Source organism: Hemiscyllium ocellatum, chromosome 25 (assembly GCF_020745735.1).
Source record: "Hemiscyllium ocellatum isolate sHemOce1 chromosome 25, sHemOce1.pat.X.cur, whole genome shotgun sequence".
In the NCBI taxonomy this organism is placed as follows: domain Eukaryota; kingdom Metazoa; phylum Chordata; class Chondrichthyes; order Orectolobiformes; family Hemiscylliidae; genus Hemiscyllium; species Hemiscyllium ocellatum.
In genome coordinates, this window is record NC_083425.1 from 52,732,408 (window position 1) to 52,754,417 (window position 22,010).

The following is a 22,010-nucleotide window of genomic DNA, read 5'->3' on the forward strand; positions in this document are numbered from 1 at the left end:
CTGTGTGTACCTCTATATAACCCACTGTTCCCCAGTGTGTACCAGCATATTACCCACTGTTCCTCAGTGTGTGCCTCTATATAACCCACTGTCCCCAGGTGTGTAACTCTATATAAACCACTGTCCCCCAGTGTGTACCTCTATATAACCCACTGTTCCCCAGTGTGTACCAGCATATTACCCACTGTTCCCCAGTGTGTACCTCGATATAGCCTATTGTTCCTGAATGTGTGCCTCTATATAAACCTCTGTTCCCCAGTGTGTACTTCTATATAACCAACTATTACCCAGTGAGTAACTCTATATAACCCACTGTTCCTCAATGTGTACCTTCATATTACCCATTGTTCCCCAGAGTGCACCTCTATAAAACCCAATGTTCCCCAGTGTTTACCTCTATATAGTCCACTGTTCCGCAGAGTGTACCTCTACATAACCCATTGTTCCCCAGTGTGTACATCTATATAACTCACAGCACCTCTGGGTGTATCTCTATGTAACCCACTTTTCCCCATTGTGTACTCTATATAACTCTGTTCCCCAGTGTGTACCTCTATATAGCCCACTGTTCCCCAGAGAGTACCTCTATATAACCCACTGTTCCCCAGTGTGTACCTCTATATAACCCACTGTTCTCCAGAGTATACCTCTATATAACCCAATGTTCCGTAATGTGTACCTCCATATAACCCACTGTTCCCCAGTGTGTACCTCCATATTACCCAGTGTTCTCCAGTGTGTCCCTCTATATAACCTATTGTTCCTGAATGTGTGCCTCTATATAAACCTCTGTTCCCCAGTGTGTACCTCTATATAACCCACTCTTATCCAGTGTGTACCTCTACATAACCCAATGTTTCCCAGAGTGTATCTCTATATAACCCACTGTCCCCCAGTGTGTACCTCTATATAACCCATTGTTCCCCAGAGTGTACTTCCATATTACCCACTGTTCCCCAGAGTGTACATCAATATAACCCACTGATCCCCAGTGTGTACCTCTATATAATCCAATGTAACCCACTTTTCCCCATTGTGTACTCTATATAACTCACAGTTCACCAGGGTGTACCTCTATATAACCCACTGTTCCCCAGTGTGTACTCTATATAAAGCACTTTTCCAAAGTGTGCACCTGTATATAACCCACAGCTCCCCAGTGTGTACCTCTATACAACCAACTGTCCCTCAATGTATAATCTATACAACCCATTGTTCCCCAATGTGTACCTCTATATAATCCACTGTTCCCCAATGTGTAATCTATATAACCTGCTGTTTCCCAGAGTGCACCTCTATATAATCCACTGTTCCCCAGTGTGTACCTCTATATAACTCACAGTTCCTCTGGGTGTACCTCTATGTAACCCACTTTTCCCCATTGTGTACTCTATATAACTCAGTTCCCCAGTGTGTACCTCTATATAACCCACTGTTCTCCAGTGTGAACCTCTACATAACCCACTATTCCCCAGAGTGTACCTCTATATAAACCACTGCTCCCCAGTGTGTATCTTTATATAACCCATTGTTCCCCAGTGTGTACCTCTATGTAGCCCAATGTTCCCCAAAGAGTACCTCTATATTACCCACTGTTCCCCAGAGTGTACCTCTATATAACCCACTGTTCCCCAGTGTGTACCTCTATATAAACCAGTGTTCGCCGGTGTGTAATCTACATAAACCACTGTTCTCCAGTGTTTACCTGAATATAACCCACTGTTCCCTAGTATGTACCTCCATATTACCCACTATTTCCCAGTGTGTACCTCTATATAACCCAGTGTTCCCCAGTGCGTACCTCTATATAACCCACTCTTACCCAGTGTGTACCTCTATATAACCCAATGTTTCCCAGAGTGCATCTCTATATAGCCCACTGTTAACCAGCGTGTACCTCTATATAATGTACTGTTCCCCAGTGTGTACCTCCATATTACCCACTGTTCCCCAGAGTGTACCTCAATATAACCCACTGTTCCCCAGTGTGTACCTCTATATAGCCCACTGTTCCCCAGAGACTACCTCTATATTACCCACTGTTCCCGAGTGTGTACCTCCATATTACCCACTGTTCCCCAGAGTGTACCTCTATATAACCCACTGTTACCCAGTGTGTACCTCTATATAACCCAGTGTTCCCCAGTGTGTACCTCTTCATAACCCACTGATCCCTAGTGTGTATCTCTATATAATGTACCGTTCCCCAGTGTGTACCTCAATATAACCCACTGATCCCCAGTGTGTACCTCTATATAATCCAATGTAACCCAGTTTTGTCCATGGTGTACTCTATATTACTCACAGTTCACCAGGGTGTACTCTACATTACTCGCTGTTCCCCATTGTGTAATCTATATAAAGCACTTTTCCAAAGTGTGCACCTGTATATAACCCACAGCTCCCCAGTGTGTACCTCTATACAACCAACTGTCCCTCAATGTATAATCTATACAACCCATTGTTCCCCAATGTGTACCTCTATATAATCCACTGTTCCCAAATGTGTAATCTATATAACCTACTGTTCCCTGGTATGTAACTCTATATAACCCAGTGATCCCCAATGTGTACCTTTATATAACCCACTGTTTCCCAGTGCGTACCTCTATATAGCCCACTGTTCCCCAGAGAGTACCTCTATAAAACCCACTGTTCCCCAGTGTGTACCTCTATAACCCAATGTTTCCCGGAGTGTATCTCTATATTACCCACTGTTTTCCAGTGTTTACCTCCCATATTACCCAGTGTTCTCCAGAGTGTACCTCCATATAACCCATTGTTCCTGAATGTGTGCCTCTATATAAACTACTGTTCCCTTGTATGTATCTCTATATAACCCACTCTTACCCAGTGTGTACCTGTATATAACCCACTGTTCCCCAATGTGTACCTCTACAGGACCCAGTGTTCACCAGTGTGTACCTTTATATAACCCACTGTTCCCCAGAGTGTAATCTATATAACCTACTGTTCCCCGGTGTGTACCTCTATATAACCCAGTGTTCCTCAGTTTGTACCTCTATATAGCCTATTGTTCCAGAGTGTGTACATCTATATAAACCACTGTTTCCCAGTGTGTACCTCAATATAACCCACTGTTCCCCAGTGTGTACCTCTATATAATCCAATGTAATCCACTTTTCCCCATTGTGTACTCTATACAATTCACAGTTCCCCAGGGTGTACCTCTATATAACCCATTGTTCCCCATTGTGTACTCTATATAAAGCACTATTCCAAAGTGTGCACCTGTATATAACCCACAGTTCCCAAGTTTGTACCTCTATACAACCAACTGTCCCTCAATGTATAATCTATACAACCCATTGTTCCCCAAGGTGTACCTCTATATAATCCAGTGTTCCCCTATGTGTAATCTATATAACCTACTGTTCCTGATATATATCTCTATATAACCCAGTGTACCCAATGTGTACCTTTATATAACCCACTGTTTCCCAGTGCGTACCTCTATATAGCCCACTGTTCCCCAGAGTGTACCTTCATATTACCCACTGTTCCCCAGAGTGTACCTCTATATAACCCACTGTACCCCAGTGTGTACCTCGATATAACCCACTGTTCCCCTGTTGTACGTTAAATAACCTACTGCTCTCCAATGTGCAATTGATATAACCCACTGTTCCCCAGTATGTACCACTATATAACCCAATGTTCCCCAGTATGTACCTCCGTATAACCCACTGTCCCCCAGTGTGTACCTCTCTATAACCCACTGTTCCACAATGTGTAATCTATATAACCCACTGATCCCCAGTGTGTACATATATATAATCCACTGTTCACCTGTTGTACGTTAAATACCCTACTGTTCTCCAGTGTGCAATTGATATAATCCACTGTTAGTCAGTATGTATCTCTACATAACCCACTGTTCCCCAGTGTGTACTTCTATATAATCCACTGTTCCCCTGTTGTACGTTAAATAACATACTGCTCTCCAGTGTGTAATCAATATAACCTGCTGTTTGCCAGTATGTGCCTCTATGTAGCCCAGTGTTCCTCAGTGTATCCTCTACATAACCCAATGTTCTCTGTGTGTACCTCTATGTAACCCCCGTTCTCTTGTGTTAATCTATATAACTCCCTGTTCCCCAGTGTATAATCTATATCACCCTGTATTCCCCAGTGTGTACTCTATGTATCCCACAGTTCCCTAGTGTGTACCTCTATATAAGCCAATGTTCCCCTGTGTGGACCTCTATAAAACACAATGTTGCTCTGTGTGTGATCTATATAACCCATTGTTCCCCAGTGTGTACCTCTATATAACTGAAAATGTGTTGCTGGTTAAAGCACAGCAGGTTAGGCAGCATCCAAGGAATAGGAACACATTTTCAGCTGTGATCTCCAGCATCTGCAGCATTCATTTTTTACCCTGTACCTCTATATAACCCAATGTTCCCCAGTGCGTATCTCTATATAACCCAAAGTTCCCCAGTGTGTGATCTAAGTAACCCTCCATTTCCCAGTGTATATTTCTATATAACTCACTGATCCCCAATGTGTACTCTGTATAACCCACTGTTCCCCAGTGTGTACATCTACATAACCCACTGTTCCCCAGTGTGTACCTCTATCTACCCTACTGTTCCCCAGTGTGTACCTCTATATAACCCACTGTTCCCCAGTGTGTACCTCTATCTACCCTACTGTTCCTCAGTGTGTACCTCTATATAACCCACTGTCCACTGTTCCCCAGTGTGTACCTCTATCTACTCTACTTCTCCCCATTGTGTCCCTCTTTATAACCCACTGTTCCCCAATGTGTACCTCCATATAACCCACTCTTCCCCAGTGTGTTCATCTATGTAACCCAATGTTCCCCAGTGTGTACCTCTATCTACCCTACTGTTCCTCAGTGTGTACCTCTATATAACCCACTGTCCACTGTTCCCCAGTGTGTACCTCTATCTACTCTACTTCTCCCCATTGTGTCCCTCTTTATAACCCACTGTTCCCCAATGTGTACCTCCATATAACCCACTCTTCCCCAGTGTGTTCATCTATGTAACCCAATGTTCCCCAGTGTGTACCTCTATATAACCCACTGTTTCCCAGAGTGTATCTCTATATAATCACAGTTCCCCAGGGTGTACCTCTATGTAACCCACTTTTCCCCATTGTGTACTCTATATAACCCACAGTTCCCCAGTGTGTACCTCTATATAACCCACTGTTCCCCAATGTGTACCTCTATATAACCCACAGTTCCCTAGTGCATATCTCTATATAACCCACAGTTCCCCAGGGTATACCTGTATATAACGTACTGATCCCCATTGTGTACTCTATATAATGCACTGTTCCAAAGTGTGCACCTGTATATAAACCACTGTTCCCCAGTGTGTACCTCCATATTACCCACTGTACCCCAGTATGTAATCTATACAACCCATTGTTCCCCAATGTATACGTCTATATAATCCACTGTTCACCAATGTGTAACCTATATAACCTACTGTTCCCCGGTGTGTACCTCTATATAACCCAGTGTTTCCCAGTGTGTAATCTACATAAACCATTGTTCCCCAGTGTGTACCTCTAAATAAACCACTGTTCCACTGTGTGTGCCTCTATATAACCCACTGTTCCCCAGTGTAACCGACTGTCCTCCGATGTGTACCTCGATATAGCCCAGTGTTCCTCGGTGTGTACCTCTATATAACCCACTGTTCTCCAGTGTGTACCACTATATAACTCAGTGTTCCCCAGTGTGTAATCTACATAAACCAGTGTTCCCCAGTGTGTACCTCTATATAACCCACTGTTCCCTAGTGTGTACCTCTATATAACCCAGTGTTCCCCAGTGTGTACTCTATATAACCCAGTGTTCCCCAGCGTGTACCTCTATATACCCACTGTTCCCAGTGTGTACCTCAATATAACAGTATTCCCCAATGTGTCGATAATCCACTAGATCATTCACTGTTCCCCAGCATGTAACTCTATATAACCCACTGTTCCCCAGTGTGTACATCTGTACAGTTTACATTTCCCCAGTGTGTACCTCTATATAACCCACTGTTCCCCAGTGTATACCTCTATATAACCCACTGTTCCGCAGTGTGTAATCTATATAACCCATTCATCCCCAGTGTGTACATATATATAATCCACTGTTCACCTGTTGTACGTTAAATAACCTACTGTTCTCCAGTGTGTAATCGATATAACCCACTGTTCCCCAGTGGGTACTTCTATATAATCCACTGTTCCCCTGTTGTACATTAAATAACCTACTGCTCCACAGTGTGTAAACGATATAACCCACCGTTCACCAGTGTGTACCTCTATGTAGCCCAGTGTTTCTCAATGTGTCCTCTATATAACCCAATGTTCCCTGTGTGCACCTTTATATAACCCCCTGTGCCCCAGTGTGTAATCTACATCACCCAATATTCCCCAATGTATACTCTATGTATCCCACTATTGCCCCAGTGTGTACCTCTATACACCCCAATGTTCCCTAGTGTGTACCTCTATAAAATACAATGTTGCTCTGTGTGTGATCTATATAACCCATTGTTCCCTGGTGTGTACGCCTATATAACCCAATGTTCCCCAGTGTGTACCTCTATATAACCCAGTGTTCCCCAGTGTGTACCTCTAAATAAACCACTGTTCCACTGTGTGTGCCTCTATATAACCCACTGTTCCCCAGTGTAACCTACTGTCCTCCGATGTGTACCTCTATATAGCCCAATGTTCCTCGGTGTGTACCTCTATGTAACCCACTGTTCTCCAGTGTGTACCTCTATATAACTCAGTGTTCCCCAGTGTGTAATCTACATAAACCAGTGTTCCCCAGTGTGTACTTTATATAGCCCAGTGTTTCCCAGCGTGTACCTCTATATACCCACTGTTCCCCAGTGTGTACCTCAATATAACAGTATTCCCCAATGTGTGTCGATAATCCACTATATAATCCACTGTTCCCCAGCATGTAACTCTATATAACCCACTGTTCTCCAGTGTGTACATCTGTACAATCTACATTTCCCCAGTGTGTACCTCTATATAACCCACTGTTCCCCAGTGTGTACCTCTATATAACCCACTGTTCCGCAATGTGTAATCTATATAACCCATTGATCCCCACTGTGTAATCTATATAACCCATTCATCCCCAGTGTGTACATATATATAATCCACTGTCACCTGTTGTACGTTAAATAACCTACTGTTCTCCAGCGTGTAATCGATATAACCCACTGTTCACCAGTATGTACCTCTATATAACCCACTGTTCCCCAGTGGGTACTTCTATATAATCCACTGTTCCCCTGTTGTACATTAAATAACCTACTGCTCCACAGTGTGTAAACGATATAACCCACCGTTCACCAGTGTGTACCTCTATGTAGCCCAGTGTTTCTCAATGTGTCCTCTATATAACCCAATGTTCCCTGTGTGCACCTCTATATAACCCCCTGTTCTCCTGTGTAAATCTATATAACCCCCTGTGCCCCAGTGTGTAATCTATATCACCCAATATTCCCCAGTGTATACTCTATGTATCCCACTATTGCCCCAGTGTGTACCTCTATATACCCCAATGTTCCCTAGTGTGTACCTCTATAAAACACAATGTTGCTCTGTGTGTGATCTATATAACCCATTGTTCCCCAGTGTGTACGTCTATATAACCCAATGTTCCCCAGTGTGTACCTCTATATAACCCAGTGTTCCCCAGTGTGTACCTCTATATAACCTATTTTACCTGAGTGTATACCTCTATTTAACTCTCTGTTCCCCAGTGTGTAATCTATATAACCCACTTCTCTCCAGTATGTACATCTATATAACCTACAGTTCCCTAGTGTGTAATATATATTACTCTCTGTTCCCCAATGTGTACCTCTATATAACCCACTCTTACCCAGTGTGTACCTTTATATAACCCACTGTCCCCCAGTGTGTACCTCTATATAACCCATTGTTCCCCAGAGTGTACTTCCATATAACCCACTGTTCCCCAGAGTGTACCTCCATATAACCCACTGTTCCCCACTGTGTACCTTTGTATAGCTCACTGTTCCCCAGAGTGTAACTCTACATAACCCACTATTCTCCAGTGTATCCCTCTTTATAACCCACTGTTTCCCAGTGTGTACCTCCATATTACCCATTGTTCCCAATGTGTACTCTACATAGCCCAGTGTTTCCCAGTGTGTACCTCTATATAACCTATTGTTCCTGAGTGTGTACCTTTATATAACCCACTGTTCACCAGTGTGTACCTCTATGTAACCCACTGTTTCCCAGAGTGTACCTCTATATAACCCACTGTTTCCCAGAGTGTACCTCTAAATAATCCACTGTTCCCCAGTGTGTACCTCAATATTACCCACTGTTCCCAGTGTGTACCTCCATATTACCCACTGTTCCCAGTGTGTACTCTACATAACCCAGTGTTCCTCAGTGTGTACCTTTATATAACCTATTGTTCCGAGTGTGTACCTCCATATAACCCACTGTTCCCCAGTGTGTACCTCTATATAACCCACTCTTACCCAGTGTGTACCTGTATAAAACCCACTGTTCCCCAATGTGTACCTCTATATAACCCACTGTTCCCCAATGTGTAATCTGTATAACCCACTGTTCCCCAGAGTGTAATCTATATCACCTACTGTTCCCCGGTGTGTACCTCTATATAACCCAGTGTTCCTTAGTTTGTACCTCTATATAATCCAGTGTTCTCCAGTGTGTAATCTACATAAACCACTGTTCCCCAGTGTGTACCTCTATATAACCCACTGTTCTCCAGTGTGTACCTCTATATAATCCAGTGTTCCCCAGTGTGTAATCTATATAGATCAGTGTTCCCCAGTGTGTACATCTATATAACCTACTGTTTTCCAGTGTGTACTCTACATAACCCACTGTTCCCCAGTGTGTACATGTATATAACCCAGTGTTCCGCAGTGTGTACATCTATATAACCTATTATTTCCCAGAGTGTACTCTACATAACCCACTGTTCCCCAAAGTGTACCTCTACATAACCCAGTGTTCCCCAGTGTGTACATTTATATAATCCAGTGTTCCCCAGTGTCTACATCTATATGGCTGAAAATGTGTTGTTGGAAAAGCTCAACAGGTCAGGCAGCATCCAAGGAGCAGGAGAATCGACGTTTCGGGCATGAGCTCTTCTTCAGGAATGAGCAAAGTGTGCCAAACAGGCTAAGATAAAAGGTAGGGAGGAGGGACTTGGGGGAGGGGCGTTGGAAATGCGATTAGTGGAAGGAGGTTAAGGTGAGGGTGATAGGCCGGAGTGGGGGTGGGGCCAGAGAGGTCAGGAAGAAGATTGCAGGTTAGCAAGGTGGTGCTGAGATCGAGGGTTGGGACAGAGACAAGGTGGGGGGAGGGGAGATGAGGAAACTGGAGAAATCTGAGGCCTCATCTTCCGCCTAGGAACCCACCAACCACAAGGGATGAACTCAGATTTCTCCAGTTTCCTCATTTCCCCTCCCCACACCTTGTCTCAATCTCAACCCTCGATCTCAGCACCACCTTCCTAACTTGCAATCTTCTTCCTGACCTCTCCGCCCCCACCCCACTCCGGCCTATCACCCTCACCTTAACCTGCTTCCACCTCTCACATTTCCAACGCCCCTCCCCCAAGTCCCTCCTCCCTACCTTTTATCTTAGCCTGCTTGGCACACCTTTCCTCATTACTGAAGAAGGGCTCATGCCTGAAACGTCGATTCTCCTGCTCCTTGGATGCTGCCTGACCTGCTGCACTTTTCCAGCAACACATTTTCAGCTCTGATCTCCACCATCTGCAGTCCTCACTTTCTCTTGTGCATCTATGAAACCTACTGTTTCCAGAGTGTACTCTACATAACCCACTGTTCCCCAGTGTGTACCTCTATATAACCTACTGTTCCCCAGTGTGTACTCTACATAACCCACTGTTCCCCAGTGTGTACCTCTATATAGCCCACTGTTCCCCAATATCTACCTCTATATAATGCGCCGTTCCATATCGTGTACCTCTATATAATCCAGTGTTCTCCTGTGTGTGATCTATATAATGCACTGTTCCCCAGTGTTAACTTCTATATAACCCAACGTTTCCCAGTGTGTACCTCTAAATAGTCTGCTGTTCCCCAGTGTGTAACTCTATATAACCCACTGTTTCCCAGTGTATAACTCTATCTAACCCACTGTTCCCCAGTGTGTACTAGTATATAACTTAATGTTCCCCAGTGTGTACTTCAAGAGTGAAAATAGATAAGTCCCCTGGGCCTGATGGCATTTATACTAGGCTTCTCTGGGAAGCAAGGGAGGAGATTGCAGAGCCATTGACCTTGATTTTTATGTCCTTGTTGTCTACAAGAATAGTGCCAGAAGGCTGGAGGATAGCAAATGTGGTTTCCTTGTTCAAGAAGGGGAGTAGGGATAACCCTAGTAACTATAGGCCAGTGAGTCTAACTTCTGTTGTGGGCAAAGTCTCAGAGAGAATTGTAAGGGATAGGATTTATGAACATCTGGATAGGAATAATGCAATCAAGGATAGTCAGCATGGTTTTGTGAAGGGCAGGTCATGCCTCACAAACCTTATTGAATTCTTTGAGAAGGTGACTAAGGAGGTGGACGAGGGTAAAGCTGTAGATGTGGTGTATATGGATTTTAGTAAGGTGTTTGATAAGGTTCCCCATGGTAGGCTACTGCAAAAAAAAACACGGAGGTATGGCACTGAGGGTGCGTTAGAGGTTTGGTTTAGGAATTGGCTGGCTGGAAAAAGACAGAGGGTAGTAGTTGATGGTAAAGGTTCATCTTGGAGTGGGGTTATCAGCGGTGTTCCGCAAGGATCTGTTCTGGGACCATTGCTGTTTGTCATTTTTATAAATGACCTGGAGGAGGGGCTAGAAGGTTGGGTGAGCAAGTTTGCGGATGATACGAAAGTCGGTGGAGTTGCTGACAGTGAGGAAGGATGTGGCAGGTTACAGCGGGATATAGATAAGCTGCAGAGCTGGGCAGAAAGGTGGCAAATGGAGTTCAATGTAGGTAAGTGTGAAGTGATTCACTTTGGTAAGAGTAACAAGAAGATGGGGTACTGGGCTAATGGTCGGATACTTGGTAGTGTGGATGAGCAGAGGGATCTTGGTGTCCATGTACAAAGATCTCTGAAAGTTGCCACCCAGGTAAATAGTGCTGTGAAGAAGGCTTATGGTGTACTGGCTTTTATTGGTAGAGGAATTGAGTTCCGGAGTCCTGAGATCATGTTGCTGTTGTATAAGACTCTGGTGCGGCCGCATTTGGAGTATTGTGTGCAGTTTTGGTCGCCATACTATAGGAAGGATGTGGAGGCACTGAAACGGGTGCAGAGGAGGTTTACCAGGATGTTGCCTGGTATGGTAGGAAGATCGTATGAGGAAAGGCTGAGGCACTTGGGGCTGTTTTCATTGGAGAAAAGAAGGTTTAGGGGTGACTTGATAGAGGTGTACAAGATGATTAGGGGTTTAGATAAGGTTGACCATGAGAACCTTTTTCCACGTATGGAGTCAGCTATTACGAGGGGGCATAGCTTTAAATTAAGGGGTGGTAGGTATAGGACAGATATTAGGGGTAGATTCTTTACTCAGCGAGTCGTGAGTTCATGGAATGCCCTGCCAGTAGCAGTGGTGGACTCTCCCTCTTTATGGGCATTTAAATGGGCATTGGATAGGCATATGGAGGAAAGTGGGCTAGTGTAGGTTAGGTGAGCTTGGATCAGCGCAACATCGAGGGCCAAAGAGCCTGTACTGCGCTGTATTTTTCTATGTTCTATGTTCTATATAACTCATTGCTCCCCAGTGTGTACCTCTGTATAACCTACTTTTTCCCAGTGTGTACCTCTACATAATCCACTGTTCCCCAGGTGTAATCTATATAACCCACTGCTCTCCAGTATGTATATCTATATAACCTACAGTTCCCCAGTGTGTAATATATATAACTCTCTGTTCCCCAGTGTGTACCTCGATATAACCCACTGTTCCCCAGTCTGTACCTCTATACAGTACACTGTTCCTGAGGATGACCTCTATAAATCCCGTGGTTCCCCAGTGTGTACCTCTGTAAATCTCATGGTTCCCCAGTGTGTACCTCTAAGTGCCACACTGTATCTAATGAGGCTACATGCAGTAATGCTTGTCTTATTTAAGGCTCTTGGTTGACAGAACAGCTGCGAAAGCCTGAGACAAAGTTGTGAAATGGTGTACCTCTGTGCAGTCTGCTGTTTCCCTAACTGTACCTTATTAAATTGCAGTATCCCCCCAGTTAATGTTTCTTCCTCTGTTTACATACAGAGCTCCAGCCCTTCTGTTAGCTGAACAGTATCGCTGTCTACATCACCCAATGTTCTTCAATATGTCCCAAATCCACTGTACCTGCATCTTTTATTTGGTCTTTCACTAAATTGATGCTGACACCAAATTGAGCTATTTAAAATTGGGTAACTTTGATTCTTAATAAGAGTATATTGAGGGTGGGCGGATTATGAGAGGTGTGGTGCTATGTACTGACCTGCAGTGTTCTCTCAACGTACAATGTGGTGTCCCTCTCACTGGTGGCATTGTCAGGACGTGGTTTAAGTGGGCGATAGACGCAGCAGAAGGTGAAGATGATGATGTGGACTAGATACAAGAACGCCAGGAGTCGAAAATAATACATCCCGTAGCTATTCCACTTTAACTGGAGGAGTTCCTTCATGGGGGATAGCCGAAGGATCTTCAGGGCCTGTGCAGTGAGACAGGGGAGAGGAAATGTACTGTTGCTGTTTTCTTTCCTTTATTACTCCCACTTTCCCTAACAGGTCTCCTCTCCCAGCGCTTTCCCAGTTACCTCCTTGTTTTTACTGGAAACCACCAGCTGCAGCACAGAGAGGTCATCACTCCATGAATCGATCTCTGAGAGGTCATAGTAAGTGGTGGTCAGTGGGCCATAGGGTTGCTGCACATTGTGTTCCTTCTTTTGCAACAGGTGCTGGAACATCTGAAAGAAAATGCAACTGCGTCAAAGCTCAACTGAAGGAAATTTTAAAGGGAATAGAAATGGGGAACGATGGAAATGGACAGTCTGTCACTATCACACCAACATACAGGACTGATGGGCAGTTTGCCTGTTCTCTCAAGCCTGCCCCATGATGGCCAAGAGCATCACGATTCAACACTTCCTCCTTCACTTCATCGATCAACTCTCAAACTCTTTTGCATTTTGTTGAAATGCTAAATGAGTATGAGCGCCTTTCTGGGACATTAATCTGCAATTTGTGTAGCAGACCGTCTGTCATTCCTTCATCTCTCTGACCTATCCCTTTGATGAGTGCAAATACATGAAGATTAAAACATGCGGCTCCCCTGATGACCGAGCTGTCAGCTTACAGTCTCTCAGTTTTCGTATCACCTTGGAAAATCTTATTTTTACCTTTGCCGTCTCCTCTACATCTTTTGTTGAGTTGTTTACCATAATTGCTTTGTTTTTTTTTCAATTCTGTTACTCTGGAAAGGGGATAAAATGAATCAGTCACGGTTCTGAGTCCTGATTGTGGTCATCTCTCTCTTGGGGATTTTGGTCAAACTTTGCCTCCCAGTTGAATGGCCTCCCAGTGCTAGGTTCAAATGCAAACAGCAACAACTGGGGCGAAATGACGGAACATGGCAACATCTACAGAACCAGATTTCAAAGGCACAAGGTGAGAATAGGAGACAAATGTGCAGGGAGGCAATCAAAAGGGATATTGAAGTTGCTGACCTGAATGTTTCCTTGGTCCGCTGCAAGTTTGATGGGAGTCAGTCCATTCCTGTTGACGATCATGTCAACTGCAGTCTCGTTCTCTGGCTTGTCATAGGACAGGATTACATCGTACATCTGTGGGATGAAGGGCCTTTTAGGCTGGAGCACTAGAACATGCAGAACTGTGTTACCTGAGAAAAGGGCACATCAGCATTGAAGGTGTGAGAAATCTCTGACCTCCCCTCTCTGACTCTCATCTGCACCCAGTCAGTGGATGCCCAGTCTTTTGCAAAGCTGCTACCTCTTTACTGCATTCACTGTCAGCTGTCAGAGGTACAGAGGGGATTTGAGGAAGGATGTTTTCACCCAGAGGGTTGTGCTTATCTGGAACTCATTGTGTAAAAGAGGAGTGGACATAAAAATCCTCAAAACATTTACAAATATTTATGTGAGCACTTAAAACACAATAGCATATGACCAAGTGATGGAAAATGGGATTAGAATTGATTGATGCTTGATAACCAGCCAGCATAGACCTGATGGGCTGAAGGGTCTTTTTGCCATGTTGTAAAAACTTTATAACTCAATGAACACTGAGCTTGACTACTTCAGACCATGAAATCTGACCTCCATTTTGATATTTCTTCCCCGCTGTCTAAGTCTCATTTGCCTGATTTTGCTTTCAGTCAGAGGTGAACATTATTCTGCTATTAACACTACTCTGGACCACAACCTTCACGACAACTATTACTGCTTGCTGCAATGACAACATTAACGTTTAATCTTCCCTCACCCTGTCACCTCACCCTAAACTTCCCTTCTGTTCTAAAAACTCCTCCCCTTTTTCTCACCTGCACAGCACCCATCACATTTCCACCTCCCTTCAGTCCCAAAGAAGAGTAATTTGGAGAATCACAGGTAGATAGGATAGTGAAGAAGGCGTTTGGTATGCTTTCCCTTATTGGTCAGAGTATTGAGTACAGGAGTTGGGAGGTCATGTTGTGGCTGTACAGGACCTTGGTTAGGACACTGTTGGAATATTGCATGCAATTCTGGTCTCCTTCCTATCGGAAAGATGTTGTGAAACTTGAAAGGATTCAGAAAAGATTTCCAAGGATGTTGCCAGGGTTGAGGGTTTGAGCTATAGGGAGAGGCTGAACAGGCTGGGGCTGTTTTCCCTGGAGCATTAGAGGCATGTATAGAATGAGCTGCCAGAGGAAGTGGTGGAGGCTGGTGCAATTGCAACATTTAAAGGGCATTTGGATGGGTATATGAATAGGAAGGGTTTGGCGGGATATTGGCCAGAAACTGGCAGGTGGGACTAGATTGGGTAGGGATATCTGGTCGGCATGGACGGATTGGACCGAAGGGTCTGTTTCCATGCTGTACATCTCTATGACTCTAAACATTAACTTTTTTTAAAGATTAGATTCCCTACAGCATGGAAACAGGCCCTTTGGCCCAAGAAGCCCACACCGACTCTCCGAAGAGTAACCCACCCAGACCTATTCCCCTCTGACTGATGCACCTAACAATATGGGCAATTTAGCATGGCCAGTTCACCTAACCTGCACATCTTTGGGCTGTGGGAGGAAACTGAAGCACCCGAAGTAAACCCACACAGACACGGGGAGAATGTGCAAACTCCACACAGTCAGTCACCCAAGACCCTGAGACCGGGGACCTTGATGCTGTGAGGCAGCAGTGCTAACCACTGAGCTCTCTCTCTCTTTCTCTCTCTCCCCCCAGATACAGCCGGCTGTGTTGCGTTGATCCAGCACTTTCTGTCCCTATTTCCTTAAACAGCAATGTGAGAATAGTCAGACAATCTATTGTGAGATGATCATTGAGGAACTTTATTGCACAGGACAGTGGAAAGATCTCCACTGCTGTCCTTTCAAATTGTGCCATGGGATGTTTTTATGTCCATATGAGAGGGCAGACTCAATGACTCAATCTGAGAGTGTGGCCTCTCTGACAGTGTGGTACTGTCTCAGAGCTGCACCTGAGTGTCAGCCTAGGTTTTGTCCTTCTGTCCCGAGGGTGGGGCCTGACAAATGTCCAACCAACTGATCCAGGCTGAGACACCCTTTGATCACAGACAGAAAAGGAAAATCGCAAAGCTATTAGTCCCAGCATAAATGACAGTGAAAGTATGTTGGGGTAAGGGGGAAAGGTAAAAGTGCTCTCAATAACCCGACACCCATTCATAATTCCAGTCAGGAAGAATAGCGATGGTGGGGGAGGGAGCTGGGAAGCTGAACGTTCAGCCGCTGTGGAGACCCCTTCAAATTAAATTTAAAAGGAATTGGGAATCTGGGTAAATCAGAGAGAGGACAGACCACTCATTAACGCTTTGAGTCTTTCAAGAAAACAGGGAAGTTGTAGTCATTGCTAAGAAGATCAACTACAGATAGAGTCTTTTGTGACAATGGGACGTGGGCGTCGCTGGCTTGGCCAACCCATCCCGCATTGCCCAGAGGCAGCCAATCACATTGGTGTGGGTCCGGAGTCACAGGTTAGGCCAGAAAGCCAACAACAATGCAAACATGCGAAGCATCCCTGGAAGTCTTGACCTGTCACTCTAACGTACAGTTTTATCAAGTCATCTTCCTACGGGTTAACAGTGAACTCAAATTGAAGGGTGCCGTGTTCTGACTCTTACCGAGGCAGTCCTGTGCCCTAATGTCGGCCCCATTTTCAACCAGAATCCGGATGATCTCTGCATTCCCAATACAAGCAGCGAAGGACAACACGTGCTCACCTGGATAAAGAAATACAGCCTTGATCACCAACTGAAGGAAACACAATGTACACAGTGGGTGGAAATGGCTCTGTTTAAGCAATTCCTAGGAAGGTCGCTGCTAAGTGCCAAGAGGTTTATTATAAATACAGAGAGTGATGAACATCAAAGATTTAATTTGCTCCCTGTCTGTAAAGACATTAAGTGTACGTGTACCAAAGATTTCTTTCTATGAATAAAGTATATTTTTGCAGTTAAAAAAACATGTGTTGAACCAAGTGATATCATTTTGGATTAAGCCTTATGCCATTTCACAGGAGTGAAAATCTGGAATTTCACTCTTAAAAAGATAAAACATAATAATGTATCAAAAAGGACATTGAACGCCTTTGGACCCTGTTAGGACAATCACACCAGGCATCAAACTGGCAAGCCTTTACTCTATTCCTTCAATGGCAACTATCTCCCAATGGCAAGGAGACCAAAATTATACACAAACCTCCAATATGACCAGGCTCTGTTTAATTGTAGGCAATCCTTACACCTACACACAAGCCCTCTTGTAATAAAGTCCATTTACCTTGTTCATATCTACCTTGGCTGTGGGAACACACTGAGGAGGATCAATTTCTATGTGCCATCTAAAATTGCCAAACCCATAAAAATAATCATAACATGGTATTTTAAAATACACTTTCAGTGGGAAGTGGGCGTTGCTGAGTGACCAGCGTTTATTGCCTGTCCTGAGTGCCCCTTGAGAAGGTGGTGGTGAGCTGCCTTCTTGACCAGCTGCAGTCACATGCTGTAGGTAGACCCACAATGCCATTAGGGAGGGAATTCCAGGATATTGATCCAGTGACACTGAAGGAACAGTGATAAATTTCCATTGCATGATGGTGAGTGGACTCGAGGGGAACTTACAGGGTATAGTGTTCCCATGTATCTGCTCAGCTGCCCTTGTTCTTTTAGATGGAAGTGGTCATGGGTTTGCAAGTTGCTGTTTTGGTGAGTTACTGCAGTGCATCTTGGGGATGATACACACTGCTGCAACTGAGCATTGGTAGGGGAGCAGGTTTGCAGAATTACGTACAGGTGCAAACTGAGCTGGCCTTACAGTGGACCCTGCTGACCTGACTTCAAATACAGTGAATCCTGCCTGAACTGTCGCATATGTCTGCCTCTCATTTTTCTTTCAGATGTGAATTGTTTGAATATCACCTATTTTTTGAACTCAGCATCAAGTTGATTTCATGTTGTTGTGAAATGCCTTGGTGTACTTTCCTCATTCAAGGTACAATTTGATGCAAAGTGTTTTTACTGAATTTAAAAGCAATAGTTATTGGTATACCAGTAGGCAGTGTGAGGCAGATACAAGCAGACACCTGAACCATCAGTATGTTGGAAGCTCACTCGATGATGCTGCACTCACCATAATAAATTATGCTCTTGCTGTTTTTTCGGAAGAAGGTGCCAGTTGCACGGGGCGTGACTACATCAGCTCGCCGACTTACCAATTCTGTCACCAGACTCACATTCCCATTTGCCACAGCGATGTGAAGGGCTGTTTCCCCTGTTTTGGACAAAATCATTTCCCACATTTCCAAATTCACTCAATAAACATCAATAGATACAACAGGCAAAAGCACACATCCTGTAAGATACTCACTGCCCATCCCCCATTCACAACCCATCCCCCACTCACTGCCCACCCCCCACTCACTGTCCACCCCCCACTCGCAGCCCATCCCCCACTCACTGTCCATGTCCCCACTCACTGTCCACCCCCTACTCACTGCCCATTCCCCTACTCCCTGCCCACACGCCACTCACTGCACATCCCCCACTCACTGCCCACCCCCCACTCACTGCACATCCCCCACTCACTGCCTACCCCCCACTCACTGCACATCCCCCACTCACTGCCCACCCCCCACTCATTGCACATCCCCCACTCACTGCCCACCCCCCACTCACTGCACATCCCCCACACACTGTCCACCCCCCACTCACAGCGCAACCCCCATTCACAGCCCATCCCCCACTCACTGCCCATTCCCCACTCACTGCCGATCCCCCACTCACTGCCCATTCCCCACTCACTGCCCATTCCCCCGCTCACAGCCCATTCCCCACTCACTGCCCATCCCCCCACTCACTGCCCATCCCCCCACTCACTGCCCATCCCCCACTCACTGTCCATTCCCCACTCACTGCATATTCTCCCACTCACAGCCCACCCCCCACTTACTGCCCATTCCCCCGCTCACAGCCCATTCCCCTACTCATGGCCCATTCCCCACTCACTGCCCATTCCCCCGCTCACAGCCCATTCCCCCACTCACTGCCCATCCCCCACTTACTGCCCATTCCCCCGCTCACAGCCCATTCCCCCACTCATGGCCCATTCCCCACTCACTGCCCATCCCCCACTCACTGCCCATCCCCCACTCACAGCCCATCCCCCACTCACAGCCCATCCCCCACTCACGGCCCATCCCCCACTCACGGCCTATTCCCCCACTCACGGCCTATTCCCCCACTCATGGCCCATTCCCCACTCACTGCCCATCCCCCACTCACTGCCCATCCCCCACTCACTGCCCACCCCCCACTCACAGCCCATTCATCCACATACTGCCCACCCCCCACTTCAGCCCATTCCCGCACTCACAGCCCAACTCCCCACTCACTGCCCATTCCCCCACTCATAGCCCACCATGACTCAATGCCCATTCCCCCACTAATTGTCCACCCCAACTCACTGCCCATCCCCCACTCACTGCCTACTCCCCCACTCACAGCCCACCACCCATTCACAGCCAGTCACCCACTCACTGTCCATTCCCCCACTCACAGCCATCCTCCACTCACAGCCCACCCCCATTCACTGTCCATCCCCTACTCACTGCCTATTCCCCCATTTCCCATTCACTGCCCATTGCCCATCCCCCACTCATTGCCCATTCCCCCCATTTCCCATTCACTGCCCATTGCCCATTCCTCTCTGAGTATTGTGCATGTGTAGGGATCTACAATGCTTACATTAGAGTTTCCTACAGAGTACCATGCTGACTCACCCTGAGACTGATACAGAGCTAAACCAGCTAGTACCTGCATAGAGCTCGCCGGAGATTGGAATGTTCATGAGCTCAGGAGCCACATCAAGAAGAGCGATTGCTGCCCTGTTAGCATTGTACGTCGCGGCTACATGCAATGCTGTCTCCCCCATTATACCTGCAGAGATAGAGTGAAGAAAATTTGTGATGGGATTTAGTGAAGCAGGTAGGGGGAGCCCTGAGCAAAGAAACAGCTAAGACAAAGTACAGTGATTTATTGTACACTTCTTGGGGGAGTGGGTGTGTGGGGGTGATGGGATGCTACAGTCTGTCCATCTTTATGACCAACCTCATGACCAATGGTTTGGTCATGGACTTCCATTGGATTGGACCCCACTTGTGGGCAAAGTAGTTGGCATTGCCTTCTCTAAGGTGGCTGACAGGAGACTCTCACACTCTTACTTCCTGTTATCAGGAGTATTGGAAGGATTTATCAGGCTGTCCCTGTGTTTATAGTCAAAGTACAGACCCGCCTCCACGGCCAATGAGTCTTGGAGTGGGAGCTGGGCCGGGATTTCCTGGTCCAAACGTAAAGACGTCAGTACTAGACGGTGAGAGCTCCATGGTTATAGATTAGTGCACATCGTGCTTCTTCCACAGTAACACTGCTGAGGTTTCTGGGATAGGTAACCATCTCTACTTATGACAGCAGGATGGGCAGCAGTGGTGACCGGTTCAGATCCAATACTAAAGGGAGATGACACTTGAGAACTTCACCCTAACCCATAGCTCCACTCCAATTCTTCACAGTCCTTCTTGACTTTTGTTTCTATTTCTGTGGATGGGTTAACAACAGACATTTAAGCCCTGAGTGAAACAAAACAAAGAATAGTGTATGCTGGAAATCTGAAACAAATATAGAAAGTGCCAGAGAAACTCAGCAGGTCTGGCCGCAAATGTTGAGAGAGAAACAGAGTTCACATTTTGAGCCTTGATATGGAGGCTCCATGGTTAGCACTGCTGCCTCAAAGCACCAGGGACGTGGGTTCACTGTTGGCTCGTGGGTGACTCGTGGCTGACTGTTTGTGGAGTTTTGCACATTCGCCCCGTGTCTGTGTGGGTTTCCTCCGGTTTCCTCCCACAGTCCAAAGATGTGCAGGTCAGGTGGCTTGGCTACATTACAGTGTCCAGGGCTATACAAGCTAGGTGGGTTAGCCATGGGAAATGTGGGGTTATGGGGTGGGGGGCTGCGGTCGGGTCTGGGTGGGATCCTCTTCAGAGGGTTGGTTTGGAACTGATGGGCCGAATGGCCTGCTTTCACACTGTAAGGATTCTACGACTCTTCTTCGTAATGAACTGAACTCGAAATGTTTGCTCTCTCTCTCTCTCTCTCTCTCTCTCATACACACACTACAAGTGCTGCCAGACCTAATATGTGTCTCCAGCAACTTCTGCTTTTTGTTTGCATCTGCACTCTGGCTTGACCCATGCTAGCTCGTATTATGTAAGGATGCAAGAAAGTAGTTACCTTTCCTCATTAGTTTTCATTCTAAGGAACATACAGCATGGATGTGGACTGAATTGGTTACTATTGTGATCTGAGATCTGAGAAAGAGGAATTTCAGGACTGTAGTGGGTGCTGTACTCCACGGGAAGGTCTATATACATCTTCAAATAAACACATTGGTTGAAAATATTGAAATAAAATGTTTGCTACAATTCAAACTTTTCAGAGATAGGCTGTTGGTCACAGCAACTGGAGGGAGAGTTACAGTGAGGAAAATATTGGTGGTATTTAAAATTGCAATATGTTGTTATGGTCGAATTCAAAAGGTTTGGAATTAGCAATGACAGGGGGTAACAGTATAACATGAGAAACCATGAATACCCTTAACTTTACCTAGTAATCTATTCAAACAATAGAGGTTGAGTTAGGAGCTGGACTGCGGGTACTGAAGGAAGTGGCACAAGGAAAGCTCGATGTATCTTTCACCCTACTTTCACCGCTGGGTATTGTGAATAGTCTTGGAGAAGCCATTTTCAAACGTCCTCATCAAACCTGACACAAGCTTTATGTAAAAGTAACCGTGCATTGCTCTCTGGGTGCTGCACTGGGATTATCAGATGTAACACTGTCTCTAACATTTCAAGTCTGTTCAAAGGACAGCAAATAATTACGCAGCAAAAGATGTTTTGGATAATCCAAAAAGTGGATAAAAAGGTGGAGATTAGCCCTCCACATCAGAATGGCAGGGTAGACTCTCTGAGCTGTGTAGCCTCATTCTGTAGCTATCCCAGTTTTTGCTGAGCTATATTTCTATAAACACCAGTGTTCCGAAGACGTGTTAAACAGAGCATTGATTTATAGTTTAATCAGCTGACCCTCCATGTACATCTTACGACATGGTGGCTCAGTGATTAGCTCTGTTGCCTTACAGCACCAGGTTTAATTCCCACCT

General features: G+C 45.5%; 1 protein-coding gene across 1 annotated transcript in view; it reads right to left on the minus strand.

Annotated features, from left to right (window-relative positions):
• The window catches only part of trpv6 (transient receptor potential cation channel, subfamily V, member 6), a 53,708-nt gene that overhangs the window by 26,250 nt on the left and 5,448 nt on the right, over window positions 1–22,010 (minus strand). Inside the window, exons 3-8 of the mRNA XM_060844616.1 lie at window positions 19,607–19,729; window positions 17,925–18,065; window positions 16,418–16,516; window positions 13,771–13,943; window positions 12,862–13,011; window positions 12,544–12,756 (exon numbers count right to left, since the gene is read on the minus strand). Coding sequence (XP_060700599.1) covers window positions 12,544–12,756; window positions 12,862–13,011; window positions 13,771–13,943; window positions 16,418–16,516; window positions 17,925–18,065; window positions 19,607–19,729 — 899 coding nt within the window. The remainder of the gene's footprint in view (window positions 1–12,543; window positions 12,757–12,861; window positions 13,012–13,770; window positions 13,944–16,417; window positions 16,517–17,924; window positions 18,066–19,606; window positions 19,730–22,010) is intronic.